Below are 15,542 nucleotides of genomic sequence, written 5' to 3' on the forward strand. Positions count from 1 at the left end.
ATGTACAAGTGGGCGTGTATTATGTGCGTACATCGGGGCGTTTTTACTTCTTTTACTAGCTGGGCGTTGTGACTAGGAGTGTATGATGCTGACGAATCAGCATCATCCACTTCTCATCGTTACCACCCAGCTTCTGGCAGTGCAGACACACAGCGTGTTCTCGAGAGATCACGCTGTGACGTCACTTCCCCGGGTCCTGCATCGTGTCAGACGAGCGAGGACACATCGGCACCAGAGGCTACATTTGATTCTGCAGCAGCATCGGCGTTTGCAGGTAAGTCCATGTAGCTACTTACCTGCAAACGCTGATGCTGCTGCAGAATCAACTGTAGCCTCTGGTGCCGATGTGTCCTCGCTCGTCCGACACGATGCAGGACCTGGGGCAGGAAGTGACGTCAGAGCGTGATCTCTCGAGAACACGCTGTGTCTGCACTGCCAGAAGCTGGGTGGTAACGATGAGAAGTGGATGATGCTGATTCGTCAGCATCATACACTCCTAGTCACAACGCCCAGCTAGTAAAAGAAGTAAAAACGCCCGATGTACACACATAATACACGCCCAGTTGTACATAACTTTAAACACGCCCAGTTGTACTTTAGAAAGCCTCATTTGCATAAATATAAAAATGGTCATAACTTGGCCAAAAATGCTCGTTTTAAAAAACAAAACAAAACGTTACTGTAATCTACATTGCAGCGCCGATCTGCTGCAATAGGAGATAGGGGCTGCAAAATCTGGTGACAGAGCCTCTTTAAATAGAAATAACAAAAAGTCCCCAGTAAATGTAACATATGTCCCGGAGTCGTCTTCTGTCAGTGGTTGACTGTTTTATTTTCACCTGTTTCTAGGAAAGCTTGTTGACAACCATTAACCCCTCCCTCACAGCTCCCACAGGGGTTGTCACCCAGATTTTCTAGAAACCTAAGGCTGGGTTCACATGACCTATTTTCAGACGTAATGGAGACGTTTTACGCCTCGAATTACGTCTGAAAAGACGGCTCCAATACGTCGGCAAACATCTGCCCATTGCTTGCAATGGGCTTTACGATGTTCTGTGCAGACGAGCTGTCATTTTACGCGTCGCTGTCAAAAGACGGCTCGTAAAATTACAGCCTCGTCAAAAGAAGTGCAGGACACTTCTTGGGACGTTTTTGGAGCCGTTTTCTCATAGACTCCAATGAAAACAGCTCCAAAAACGGCTGCGAAAAACGCTGCGAAAAACACGAGTTGCTCAAAAAACGTCTGAAAATCAGGGTCTGTTTTCCCTTGAAAACAGCTTCGTATTTTGAGACGTTTTTGACTCTGCGTGTGAACATACCCTAAATGTCAACCTGCCAAGTCTTGCAGTTATTTGCAGATGTATCACATAACTATGAAGTCTGAGAACTGGGTGACAACCCCTGCGGGACTTGTAGTGCGGGCCTGATTGTCTCTGGGACAACTGGGTGACCACCTATCTATTAAAAGAGAATGACTCATATTTACTGGGTACTTTTGGACTTTAACGGACGTTTAGTTGTTGTTGTTTTTTAGATTTTTGATTTACCATTTCTTTTGCATTTAGCAGCTCTAGTGATTCTAGCAGCGGTATTAGTGTAACTTGTTAGAAGGATTGGGACAAGTCATAGGTGGGGTCGGTACTTACCTGGGACACAATACTAGTAGGTGGCAAAGGGGGGGCCCTCCTCTGAAGAAGGTGGGTACAATATGCTGTGTTTCACTTGGGAGCCAATATGCCCTGTTCCGCCCCTACTTGCATCCTTTTTGCATTCAGTATCTGTTATTTGTATATTTGTTTCTCAGGTAGATGGCGCCCCCTGTGGATGTGAACAGAATGTGACATATAATTATTTTTGTATTCATAGTTTAAAGAGTATTCTTGGAATGGGAATTGGAGCCGGTGCCTATATCCTCACTAGATTTGCTGTAAGTGTCACTCCCGCATTGCAATGCCATTTGAATTCCCCTTTTTCTTTTTTTTTTTGTGTATATATATATATATATATATATATATATATATATATATATATATATATTATTTCTGCAAGTAACAGATCTCACTGATGTGTACATGTTGCCAAAGGGGATGTTCCCAATGGCCCATCCAGGCAAATGTGACACACTAGGGCAGGACATTCTAGGGTGGTGCATGATCCAGGGATTCTCTCTTTGATATTCTGTGAATCATTGTGTCATGCTCCGCCCCCTCAGCCCCTGCACTACTAATAACACAATGTATCAGTTTTTTCCTTTAAAGAGAATGTATCACCGGGCAGACATCTAAATAAGAGTATGTTCACATGAGTTTTTTGGCTGGCATTAAAATCTGGCAGAATCTACCCTGCCTGCACTTTCCTTGCCACTTTTTTTTGCGGCGTTTTTTCGTGCGGTTTCCGACGCGGTTTTCATGTCAAAAACAGCGCCAAAGAACTCTGTGTGAACTAGCCCTTAGAGTATCTATTAAATGTTTTATTAATAGGAGGCTAAAAGCTACAGATGAGCACAATTGCAAAACTTCTCACCATTGATTTGCCAACCGGCGAATCTCCTATTACTGACAATAATATAATAATTCAACTCTATTGTCCAGAGATATAACATAAATACTCTTCATTTTAGCAATCATGGGGGTCCCAGAGATCAGACCCCCACCGATCAGCATGTAATGTTATATCACACTATGACTGGAAACCCCCATTAAGAAAACTGGACAGGTTTACCCATAGTCCTTTGTAAAAAAAAATAACACAGATGTGATTTTACCATGGGTTGTGGCAAATAACTAAATCAGCTCTGCTACATCTGTATTCAATTTAATATACATCAATATCTGCCGTGTATAGGTGACGCACGGTATAATCCAAGTTTTTATTTTCTACATGGGACATAAAGTTCTCATTAAGATCCATTAAAGGGATTAGACGAGACTCCTTAATTCACAACAATCCCGCTTGGCAATGCGTGGCGGCTCCAGCTGCAGCGACTCCACGTGAAATGTTTTACTACTGGTGGAAATTTACTGAATTGTGCTCTGAACGAACAACTGTCTCTGTTCCAGCTGAACCACCCCAGCATGGTAGAAGGCCTGCTGCTCATTAATATTAACCCCTGTGCGGAGGGCTGGATGGACTGGGCGGCTACGAAGGTAAATTGGAGACACCCGTTTCCCGCTCTCTATTAAAAGTGATATTGTCTAAGTCTTCTCTGGCAATAATTGTTACATTTTTGCTTTGTCTTACAAGTTCTGTTTAGTATTTGCGATAAAAGAATGTTAAATGTTACATTTTACTACAAGTTGACCATAGTAACTAGGTTTCCAAATTCCACATTATAGGACCTGTTACTTCTCCTGATGTTTTGTTTTAGTGAATACTTATATTCGCCATATAACAATTCTGCAGCATGTTTCCTTAGAACTCTGTGATGTGCGGTTCCTCTGTTATTCCTGCTGCAAATGTATGAATAAATTGTCAACTGGGTGTTACCATTTCCCTTGTCAAAGGGGCGTGTCCCTAGTCTCACTCTGTCAGCTCTGATTGGACAGAGTCAGTCTGTGTAGGAAGACGCCCTTAGTTCGTAATGCCTAGTTGTCGATTCATTCATAATTTTCTAAGCGTAATAACAGAGGAACAGCACAGCATATATTTCTAAGAAAAGATGTTCCAGAATTATTATATTCTGGGGAATACAATTATTTACTGAAACAGACCTGTCAGGAGAGGTGACAATTCTTCTGCAAAGTGGTTTCCCTACTGGACAACCCCTCCCCCTGTTGAAGCTATCCAGATGATTATCTGAACTCTACGGGACCGGCTTCTCGAACCCACTGGGTAAAAATCAATGTAGTTGCTCATTTCCCTTGCAGACGTTCAAATGAATGAATGACCATGAACTTCCTTATCCCATCACGTCCACCAGAGCAGGAGCCTCTCCACTCATAATTAACTTAACAAATGGCGCCCCCTCCCACTATGACTCAATATTTCTAACAAGGGGATGTAGACTGAATGTCCAGATTGCCTATGTAATGCAAGGACAAGCCAAGTCCAACCAAACTTTGTGGTGGCTCTTTACTCCAACTGGGAGATCCCCCCCCCCACCTCTACGACATTAATTTTCCCTGATAGGACATACGGACAATATTTGTCGAGATCGGACAACCCCATTCAACAATGGAGGGCAAAACTCACTAGCCATTGACCTGCAAGTTTCTGGAACTCTTAGGGTATGTTCACACACATTAATTACGGACGTAATTCGGGCGTTTTTGCCCCGAATTAGGTTCGAAATTGCGGCTTGAAAGCGTTGACAAACATCTGCCCATTGAAAGCAATGGGCTGTCGTTTGTCTGTTCACACGAGACGTATATTTACGCGACGCTGTCAAAAGACGGAGCGTAAATAGATGCCCGCGTCAAAGAAGTGACCTGTCACTTCTTGGGGCATAATTGGAGCCGTTATTCATTGACTCCAATGAAAAGCAGCGCCAATTACGTCAGTAATGGACGCGGCGTTCAAGCCCCTTCACATGCCGTTACGGCTGAAATGACGGGGCTGTCTTCTCCTGAAAACAGCCCCGTAATTTCGGCCGTTACGGACGCTGTAGTGTGAACATACCCTTAGCCAAGTCTTTGATACATATTTTTGCTTGTGTCCGTGGCTACGACCATCACATTAATTTTCTAGTATTTCTTGGTAACATTGTGTTCAGTTTGAAAATCATAAAAGATGCTCACCGGGTAACTTTTTGACTTTTTCTGGATCAACATATTCAGAATTATTAACAAATTGCACTGGGTCTCCAGCAGTTGTCTACAATCTACAACTCCCTGTTGTCTGTAAATGCTGATGCTGGGGGTGATAGTCGGTAGGAATGATGTGTTGAATTCCTGTACTGGGATTATAGTGGGTTTTGGGGAATTTTCCATTATTTAGGGAACATTAATATAATGATTTCTAAAACAATGAGATTTCAACTCCATATAAATGGTTTATACCTAGGACTAAACTTCACCAACCAACCCCTAAGCCCATTAATAACTTTAAGGCAACAATTGGCTTTTCCCTATGAGACACCATTAAAGACGTAGTTAGAGCTCACTGAACCCAAGTACCATTGGTTGGGTTCATTGCTGATATCCAAATAATGCCCCCAGTTATGTATAACCCTTAACTTTTTTTTTTTCTTTATAGCTTTCTGGACTCGCTCATGGATTGCCTGATATGCTGATTTCCCATCTATTTTCCAAGGTAAGTTTATTTTCTTCTACAAATAAAATTCTGTAGACAGAATATTCTTCTTTACAGACAGAGGCTGAAAACCCTTCCTAGACATGTCCAACTGATGGGTGTATCAAAGGTGTCTTCTGTAACAAACCCCGCAGCTGTGCCAGTTGGACATGATCAGGATGGGTTTTCAGCCTCAGATTTTGAAAATTGTAAAGGATCGAGATATAATATATATTAGAAAGTTGGAGAACTATTAAAAACAAATGCAAATGATGGGACATATAAAAACGAGTGCATAAAAAGCCTTCCCGACTCAAATTACGGCAATCAGAATAAATCCCCGGATCAACGTCCTATCTCCAGAATAAAGTACCCACAACTTGTACGATAATTTCAACCGGGAAATGCGTCCAGGCGCTCTGGAGCTCGTTCAACGAATCAGGCATTACGACACTGTGTGGCAGGGAGATCCAGAATATAACTGTTATTAGGCCAAATTCACATGAACGTGTCCGTTTTGTGCACGTAAAAAAACATAGCATTTTCTTGTGGCATCCGTGTACGGTGCCCGTCTGCTTTCTTTTTTCACGTGTATGTCCATGTGACGCCTCTTTTTTTTTGTTTTGTTACGGCCGTAAAATACACCCGTGGGAATTAGGCCTTGAAGTAAAGAATCCACATCTATGAGGCCCGGTTCGCACGAGATGGATACGAGGCGTAAAAACCACGCAGCGTGGACATGAGATTTTGTAAATCTTGTTCACTCTGCTGCTACTCTAAGTGCTGCGGAATTTCCACACAGAATTCCATTGTGGAAATTCTGCAGCGTTTACGCTACGTGGGAACCTGGTCTGATTATGGTCAAAACAGCTATAGTTCTATATAGCGATCTTACTGAATGGGGTGCAGTGTTTACAAACACCTGGGACCTGTTGTCTCTGTCGGCCCAATGGTCCCTCTGCCACATACGACACCAGTATTATAAGTGACACATGGTAGGTGGGGGCCATGTTTCCGATTTGGCATTGGGACCTTAAGTTTTGCCTCTAAGTTGCAGTCACACCAACTGGGTCCTTCTGCTTTTAGGGGCCCAAAGGGCCCTCTGTCACTTAGACGACCACAGTACTATGTATAGCATATGACTGCTCGGAGGGCTAGGGTTTGCATTGAGGCCCAGGCTACAGTCATATATGAAAATTATCAGATCAGCGAGATGTCCTATTCTCCCAATCCTAAAACAAAAATATTTTATTTCATCCCGTACTGGATAAACATGGACAATATCACAAGTGGGTTTGTGTAACACAGGGAGACATCGGTTATTATTCCAGGCCGCACCATCCCGTCCCTCTACCAGAATCTCGTCTGTTATGTGGTTTGTTTTTTTCTCGGGTGAAGCAGCTTGTCTACTGACCTAGTTTTAGAAATTCATAACTACAGCAGAGCCCCGGTGTCTATCTGGCATTTAATCGCTTAAGCTTTTTTTTTGCATATCTAGGATGAAATCCACAACAACCATGAACTGGTGTACACCTACCGGAAGCACATTGTTAATGACATTAACCAGAATAATCTCACTCTGTTTGTAAAGTCATACAACAGGTAATGCTGAAGACCTGGTTACCAAAGCATCCTACTGTAACTTTACTGCAAACCAGTCTATTTCATTGTTTATAAGGTTTTTAATATGGGTACTGACTGATATACATTGTTATTAAAGGTACCCTGTTCCATGTACAATAATACAACTACTATAATACTGCCCCCTATGAACAAGAATATAACTACTATAATACTGCTCCTATATACCAGAATATAACTACTATAATACTGCCCCCTATATACAAGAATATAACCACTATAATACTACCCCTATGTACAAGAATATAACTACTATATTACTGCCCCCTATATACAAGAATATAACCACTATAATACTACCCCTATGTACAAGAATATAACTACTATAATACTGCTCCTATATACAAGAATATAACTACTATAATACTGCCCCCTATATACAAGAATATAACTACTATAATACTGCCCCCTATATACAAGAATATAACTACTATAATACTGCCCCTTATATACAAGAATATAACTACTATAATACTGCTCTTATAAACAAGAATATCACTACTATAATACTGCTCCTATATACAAGAATATAACTACTATAATACTGCTCCTTATATACAAGAATATAACTACAATAATACTGCCCCATATGTACAAGAATATAACTACTATAATACCCCCCCTATGTACAAGAATATAACTGCTATAATACTGCCCCTATATACAAGAATATAACTACTATAATACTGCTCCTATATGCAAGAATATAACTACTATAATACTGCCCCTATATACAAGAATATAACTACTATAATACTGCCCTCTATATAAAAGAATATAACTACTATAATTATCTTTTTTATTTGAAAACTTGAAACAAAATATTACAATACCTTTGCAATACACTCATAACAGATAAAGAAAATAAACATTTGTCTCTTAATAACATCACAATCATTAAACAAACCATAATATATGAATATTGCACCAGTATAGATTGTTTCAACTATTTTTCATGATATTATTCTAGACAGTATTACAGGAGAGGAGTTCTTTATTGGTGACCGGGCAGCATCGCGCACACCACAGAGGGTACACGGTCACCACATTTATGACATATAGTGAACCTCTATGATATAAACGGAGTTCGGGGTAGAAGTCTCCATACAGCAGCAAAGAGCTTCACTGTCCCACTAGATGTGGTGACTGCAGGGACATTACTCTGTAGATAACTCTCTTGTATAAAGATGACATTGGTTTTGTTGTCAGACAGACGCTGGAATATCGCCTGCCGCCTGCTCCTATTCTTCACACTGTTCACATTGATGGAGGTGATTTTCAGCCTCATCTTGGTTACAGATCTTTCCTACTTTTTTTCCTTCTTCCACTGCTATGTCCTGTAACACCCCATCTTTTGGTGGACATTGGGGGGTCAGCGTCTTCATCCTGAGGTTCGTCATCTGGGTTGTGTGAGGAGACTTGCTCCATCTCTGCTTCTTCTTCCTGGTCATCTTCTCCCAGCGCACAGTAACGTCCCCCAGTTATCGCCAGCACTGGAGACTCCGGTGATTTCTTTGCAGCAGTGATTTTTTTCCTAGAAGAATCATCTGTTTTACTTCTCCTTTTAACCGTCTGAAATACCTCCTCATCGATACTGGTCGTTGCGGCTGGATCAGTTGGTTTTTTACTGGTCGCTGCGGCTGGCCCAGCTGGTTTTTTACTGGCCGCTGCGGCTGGCGCAGCTGGTTTTTTACTGGTCGCTGCGGCTGGATCAGCTGGTTCTTTACTGGTCGCTGCGGCTGGATCAGCTGGTTCCTTACTGTTCGCTGCGGCTGGATAAGCTGGTTCTTTACTGGTGTTGGGCAGATGTTTAGATGTATTGGTGACGGAGTGACTGGATATTTTGCTTTTAGCATGACCTCTATTTTCAGTGGCTGGTGACACTTGTGCAGCATCCACAGATGGGACATTAGTCTCTGGAGCACGATCTCTGGTACTTCGGCTCACATCATCGCTGGGGCTTCCAGGTTCTGGGGTTGTATCTACACATATGGAGACATCCTCCTGCTCTTCCTCCATGGCTTCTTTAAAGGTCTCCTCTTTATTATGTTCTGCATGCGGACACTCCCGGAATGTATGTCCAGGTCCTAAGCACAGGTTACAGATGACAGGTCCTGTACAATCATCCTTCACATGCCCAAACTGACCACATAGTGAGCACTTAATACGGGAACAGTTGAATGCCAGGTGTCTGCCCCCACATCTATGGCACAGTCGCGGTTGACCAGGGTAGTAACATACGCCTCTCTCCGAGCCCAGGTAGAAGGAGTGTGGCAGATGTCTGGTCACTCCATTCTCCTGAACCAGCTGGATCTTGACAGAATATCTTCCATTCCAGATCTCCTCCTCATCATAGACCTTTGTTGGCAGTCTCTTCACCTCACAATATCTGCTCAACCAGTGCTGCAAATCTGCCAGAGCCACCACCTCAGACTGGAACAGGACGGTGGCGGTGACTACCTGGGGTTTAGTCAGCTGGATGACATGTAGATGCTCCCACATCGTGTGCTCCTTTGTATCGTTATAAATACTCCAGAATAAATCTAGACTATATTGCAGCTTGAAACTGATGTCATAATTCCTGCTGGAGGGAACGTGGATCAGAGCGAACACCTCAGAAGCTTTAAACTTCATAAACTCCTTCAACAAAACTTTCCCAATGTGGAGTCTGGAGGGGAGGTTTTCCTCTGGTCCTGAGTACCTGATTCTGACCGCGTTCCTCCTCTGAGGTGTGGGGTTAGTCGGTCTTGTGACGCTGGAGAACAGTCTCCTGTGCTGAGGTCTGTCAGCAGGTGGGTCAGGACTGGACCTCTCCTCAGCTGATTGCACTGCAGATCCTCCTGTGTCTGCTCCTGATCGCTGTGTAACCTGCACTCCATTCACTGACACTGCGGATGGCTGAACCTCCAGAACAGGGTCTGCAATGTCCACCTCAGCCTGTGCCGCTGGTTCATCAGATATCAGACTGTCAATCACCGCGCTGAGCGAGGTCTCACTTATAATATCAGGACATGAGGCACTTTCTTGCTCACTCCCAGGAGTGCTACTCGCATTCACTTCATCTGTACTGCACATAGAGTCTACTGCAGTTAACCCCTTGTCAGCTGGCACACATTTCTCTGCAGCTTTAGCAGCATTTGTGTTGGCTGATTGCACAGACCCCACACATGATGAGAGATGTGAACCTCCAGCCACTGCACACTCATATCTTCCAGGGTTTCCCTGCTCCACAATATTATACACAGTCTTATAGTCCGTGTCTTTTTTTGCAATGATATTTTTTCTCTTCACAGTTTGGGCTCTGGTCTCCCTTTTGTTCTCAATTGCCCAGTTCTTTATTTTGGGTACTGTGCATGATTCTTTCTGCAATCTCTCCTTCAATATCACCAGCTCACGTGTGCAAACATCCAGACACTCACATTTCATCAGCTTTGCCTTTGGATCAGTCTCTTGGTTAATTTCAGTTCTCAATTTGCGAACTTGCATTTCCATTTTAAAGATATTTTTCTTTGTCATTTTTGTGCACAATTCACCAACATCGTGAGATTCAGTTGACTCACCAGCCACCATTTCCAGATCATCACCTCCACCATTTCCATGCTGCAGGCCAAACTCCAGACTCTGGGCTTTCCCAGGATCATCAGCCCAGGACCCCTCCCCTCCACCTGGGTCAGAAGCCATGCATAGTCCTAACAGGGAGCTCACAAGCACACGTCTATCCTCTCCTATGGACAAGAATAGAACTACTATAATACTGCTCCTATATACAAGAATATAACTACTATAATACTGCCCCCTATGTACAAGAATATAACTGCTATAATACTGCCCCCTATATACAAGAATATAACTACTATAATACTGCTCCTATATGCAAGAATATAACTACTATAATACTGCCCCCTATATACAAGAATATACCTACTATAATACTGCCCCTATATACAAGAATATAACTACTATAATACTGCCCCATGTACAAGAATATAACTACTATAATACTGCCCCCTATGTACAAAAATATAACTACTATAATACTCCCCCTATGTACAAGAATATAACTACTATAATACTGCCCCTATATACAAGAATATAACTACTATAATACTGTCCCCTATGTACAAGACTATAACTACTATAATACTACCCCCTATATACAAGAATATAACTACTATATGTCGCGTTGGGCTCATGGACCCACTGGGCTGTACCGCCTTGGCGGTATAACAGCTGGCCAACAGGGCGCAGGTAACAGTCTATAGTTCATACAGGGTTCCTGTGGCAGCTTGGACAGTAGCAAAGCAGGCTCAGCTGGTACTAGGCAGCAGGCAGACGTCAGGCGTGGCGTAGCAGGACAGGCGTGGTATGCAGCACAGCATGACTACAGCTCAGCATGGCAATTGACCAGGATAGCATGGGATACAGGATACAGGTACGGGAAACACTGGGAACTGGAAGAAACTAGGAGACCATTTGAATAGACAATTTTAGGGTACGACAACAACGCTCGGGCATGGGAGGAAGGGGCTGGGCCTTTCTTATAGTCCAGGGTGCTCATGGGCTAATTAAACATAAGTCCGGTGCGTGCGCTGCCCCTTTAAGAGCAGCACGAGCGTGTGCGCGCACCCTATGGGACCTGCCCGAGGTGAGCGGAAGTGAGCGCTGGCATCTCCTGAGGAGGAGACTGGGGCCAGCACTCGCAGAACTATGGCTGCAGCCGTCAGGAGGTGAGTGAGCCTGACGGTCCACGGCCATTGACATGACCGTATCCCCCCTCTTACGCCGCCTCTTCTTGGGACCAGAGCGAGAGAAAAACTTCTTCAGAAGGATAGGAGCATTGAGGTTCTCCTCTGGTTCCCAGGACCTCTATTCATGACCAAACCCCCCCAATCCACCAAATAAAAAGTCTTTCCTCTTACTTTCTTGATGTCCAATATCTCCTTAACCTCGAAGGTGTCTGAAGGACCGCTGGAGGCAACCGCAGGGCTAGGAGTCTTGGTAAAGCGGTTCAGAACCACCGGTTTCAGGAGGAAGACATGGAAGGAGTTGGGAATCTTGAGGGTAGGAGGCAGCAGAAGCTTGTAGGCGACAGGGTTGATCTGCTGTAGGATCTCGAAGGTTCCAAGGAACCTGGGAGCAAATTTGTATGATGGCACCCTCAGTCGAATATTCCTGGAGGACAGCCAGACCTTCGTGCCAGGGAGAAACTGAGATGGTTCTCTTCTGCTAGTGTCTGCCTTCCGTTTCATGCGATCGACCGCCAGCAGGATGGAGGATCGAGTCTGCTGCCAGATCTGCAGAAAGTCCCTAAAAGCAGTGTCAGCAGCTGGTACCTCGGACGTATCAGGCACCGGGAGAGGAATTAGTGGGTGTTGGCCATAGACAATAAAGAACGGTGTCTTCCTTGTGGACTCGCTGGTGTGATTATTGTATGAGAACTCAGGTCATGGGAGAAACTGCACCCAGTCATCACGCTGCTTGGAGATGAAGTGGCGTAAGTAGTTCTCAAAGAACTGATTGATCCTCTCGACCTGACCATTGGACTGAGGATGGTAGGCTGAGGAAAAGTCCAACTTTACACCTAGGAGTCTGCAGAGGGCTCTCCCGAACTTCGAGGTGAACTGAATCCTCCCCCCCCTCCGATCAGTAATAAAGTCCATAGCTATATGCTGCCAGGGAGCATCAGGCACAGGCTATGGCTGGAGCAGGCCAGCAGGTCTGGAGTAAGCGACCTTGTTAGCTGCACACACTGAACAGGAAGACCTGAAGTCCATAATGTCTTTGGCCAGCGTGGGCCACCAGAAATGATGGGCAATCAGATCTCGGGTCTTACGGGTACCCGCGTGACCTGCCAGTCTAGAGGAGTGTCCCCAGCGGAGGATTCTCCCTCTGTCAGCCAGGCGCACAAAAGTTCTCCCTGGAGGAATGTCCCCAACCTGCAGGGGATTGACAGACAATGCAAGACGGATAAATAATGTTCTGTGGAATCTCTATGGTGTCTTCTGTCTCGAAAGACCTGGACAAGGCATCGGCCCTCACATTTTTGTCAGCCGGGCGATAATGGAGATCAAACCGGAACCTGGTAAAGAACAGCGACCACCTGGCCTGACGAGGATTCAGCCGTTGGGCCGTCTGGAGATAGGTGCGATTCCTGTGGTCCGTAAAAATTAGGATAGGATGAGCTGCGCCCTCTAGTAGATGTCTCCACTCCTCGAGAGCCAATTTGATTGCCAGTAACTCCCGATCCCCAATCGAGTAGTTGCGTTCTGCGGAAGAGAAATATCCACATACCATTGACTTGCCCTTGGAACCTCTCTGGAACAGGAGTGCACCAGCACCGACAGAGGAGGCGTCCACCTCCAACAAGAACTGTAGAGAAACATCTGGATGATGGAGGATAGAGGCTGACGTGAAGGCACTCTTCAGGCTATTGAAAGCAGACTCTGCCTTAGGAGTCCACACCTTGGCGTTCATGCCCTTCTTGGTGAGGTTAGAGATAGGAGAAGTCAGTGAAGAGAAGTTTGGGATGAACTTTCTGTTAAAATTGGCGAATCCCAGAAAGCGCTGTATGGCCCTCAAGCCTTGAGGGCGTGGCCATTCCAGGACGGACTTTACCTTTTCAGGATCCATCTCGAGGCCTCGACTCGAGATGATGTAGCCCAGGAAGGGTAGAGCATCTTTCTCAAATACGCACTTCCTCAACTTAGCGTACAGACGATTCTCCCTTAACCGCAGCAAAACTTGATGGACATGTCTCTGATGAGTCATAGGATCTGGAGAAAAAATCAAGATGTCATCAAGATAGACTACTACACAAACATAGAGGAGGCCACGGAAGATGTCATTAACGAATTCCTGGAAGACCGCTTGAGCATTACACAGGCTCTAGGGCATTACTAGATTTTCATAGTGTCCATCACCGGTGTTAAATGCAGTCTTCCATTCATCACCCCGGCGAATCCGGATTAGGTTGTAAGCCCCATGCAGGTCTAGTTTGGAAAAAATCTTGGCACCACGCATACGATCAAACAGTTCTGAGATCAATGGCAATGGATACTTATTTTTCACCGTGATCTGGTTGAGACCCCGGTAGTCGATACAGGGACGCAGGGAACCATCCTTCTTCTTGACGAAGAAGAACCGGGCTCCTGCCGGGGAGGAAGATTTCCGTATGAAGCCCTGCTCCAAGTGCTCTTTTAACATAGGCGGACATGGACAGAGTCTCTGGTAAGGAGAGCGGATATACCCTACCACGGGGAAGGGATGCACCAGGAATCAGCTCGATAGGGCAGTCATACGCCCGATGTGGGGGCAGGGTCTCCGCCTCACTCTTGCTGAAGATGTCCGAAAATGCAGCATAATGACCCGGCCATCCTGCCAATGACTGAGGCAGAGGGGGCTGAGCCGAACTAATCTGTCCCAGGCAACGGTTGTGACACTCGGGGCCCCACTGTAGAACCTCTCCAGAGTTCCAGTCCAGGACTGGGGCATGTAATCGGACCCAAGGCAGGCCCAGCAGCACGGGGTTAACGGCCTTGGACAAGACAAACAACGATAACAGCTCGGAGTGGAGAGCTCTCACTTGGAGCCTCAGCGGCTTGGTCACAGCTATAACTGGGTCTGGCAGAGGTAGTCCATTTACGGATTCAACCGTCAACGGCCTCTCCAGAGGGGTAGTGGGTAATTGAAGAAGATCCACCAGGTCTCTACAAGTGAAATTAGCAGCGGATCCAGAGTCCAGATATGCAGATTCCCGATGCGTGTTCTCGCCGGACACTATGGTCACTGGTATGGACAATTTAGACGGAAGTCATTTTTTACCCAAGTTTGTCTCTCCTAACAACCCTAGGCTTTGGGACTTTTGGGGACACAGACGCACAAGATGGCCTCCGAGGCCGCAATATAGACAGAGTCCCGAAGTGCGTCTGCGTTGTTTCTCCTGGGTGGATAGCTTACACTGGTCCGTCCTCATAAACTCCTTAGGCGTCTGTGGACAGCAGAGGTTGCTGCAAGGGTGGGACCAGACTAGGGAGGCCTCCCTCCGCACGAGCTTCTTGGAGCCGTTCTCGGATCCTCATATCAATCCGGGCGGACATAAGGATGAGGTCATCCAGGGTAGACGATAGATCTCGAGCAGCAAGTTCGTCCTTAATCTTGGGAAACAGTCCGTGCTAGAATGTAGCCACCAGAGCCTCATTGTTACACAACAGTTCTCCCGCCAGTGTTCGGAAGTGGATGGCATACTCGCACACCGAGGTGTGTCCTTGGCGTAGGTTTAGCAAGGAAGCCGCTGCAGATGAGACTCGTCCTGGCTCCTCAAACACCATGCGAAAAGTCCGGAGGAAGTCCTGGAAGTCACGGGTCTCTGGTCCTTGTCTCTCCCAGATAGGATTCGCCCATGCAAGAGCCTTGCCAGTGAGGACAGAGATGATGAAAGCGACCCTTGCACCATCAGACGAAAATGCCCTTGCATACAGGCTGAAGTACATCTGGCACTGGTTCAAAAATCCACGGCCGGTACCTGTGTCTCAATCATAGCGATCAGGGAGTGGCAAATAAAAACAGGGATCAACACTGCCAGGAGGTGTAGGCTGAGGATCAACACTGCCAGGAGGTGTAGTAGGAGAAACTGGAGCTTGTGCCTCCTGCCGACGTGCGAGAATGTTCAAGGC

At 45.4% G+C, this 15,542-nt stretch overlaps 1 protein-coding gene across 1 annotated transcript in view; it reads left to right on the forward strand.

The window, feature by feature from the left end:
- The window catches only part of NDRG1 (N-myc downstream regulated 1), a 69,782-nt gene that overhangs the window by 40,133 nt on the left and 14,107 nt on the right, over positions 1-15,542 (forward strand). Inside the window, exons 7-10 of the mRNA XM_075827957.1 lie at positions 1,867-1,927; positions 3,060-3,146; positions 5,194-5,250; positions 6,728-6,831. Of these exons, the coding sequence (XP_075684072.1) occupies positions 1,867-1,927; positions 3,060-3,146; positions 5,194-5,250; positions 6,728-6,831 (309 nt within the window). The remainder of the gene's footprint in view (positions 1-1,866; positions 1,928-3,059; positions 3,147-5,193; positions 5,251-6,727; positions 6,832-15,542) is intronic.

The sequence above is a fragment of the Rhinoderma darwinii genome, chromosome 5 (genome assembly GCF_050947455.1).
Source record: "Rhinoderma darwinii isolate aRhiDar2 chromosome 5, aRhiDar2.hap1, whole genome shotgun sequence".
In the NCBI taxonomy this organism is placed as follows: domain Eukaryota; kingdom Metazoa; phylum Chordata; class Amphibia; order Anura; family Rhinodermatidae; genus Rhinoderma; species Rhinoderma darwinii.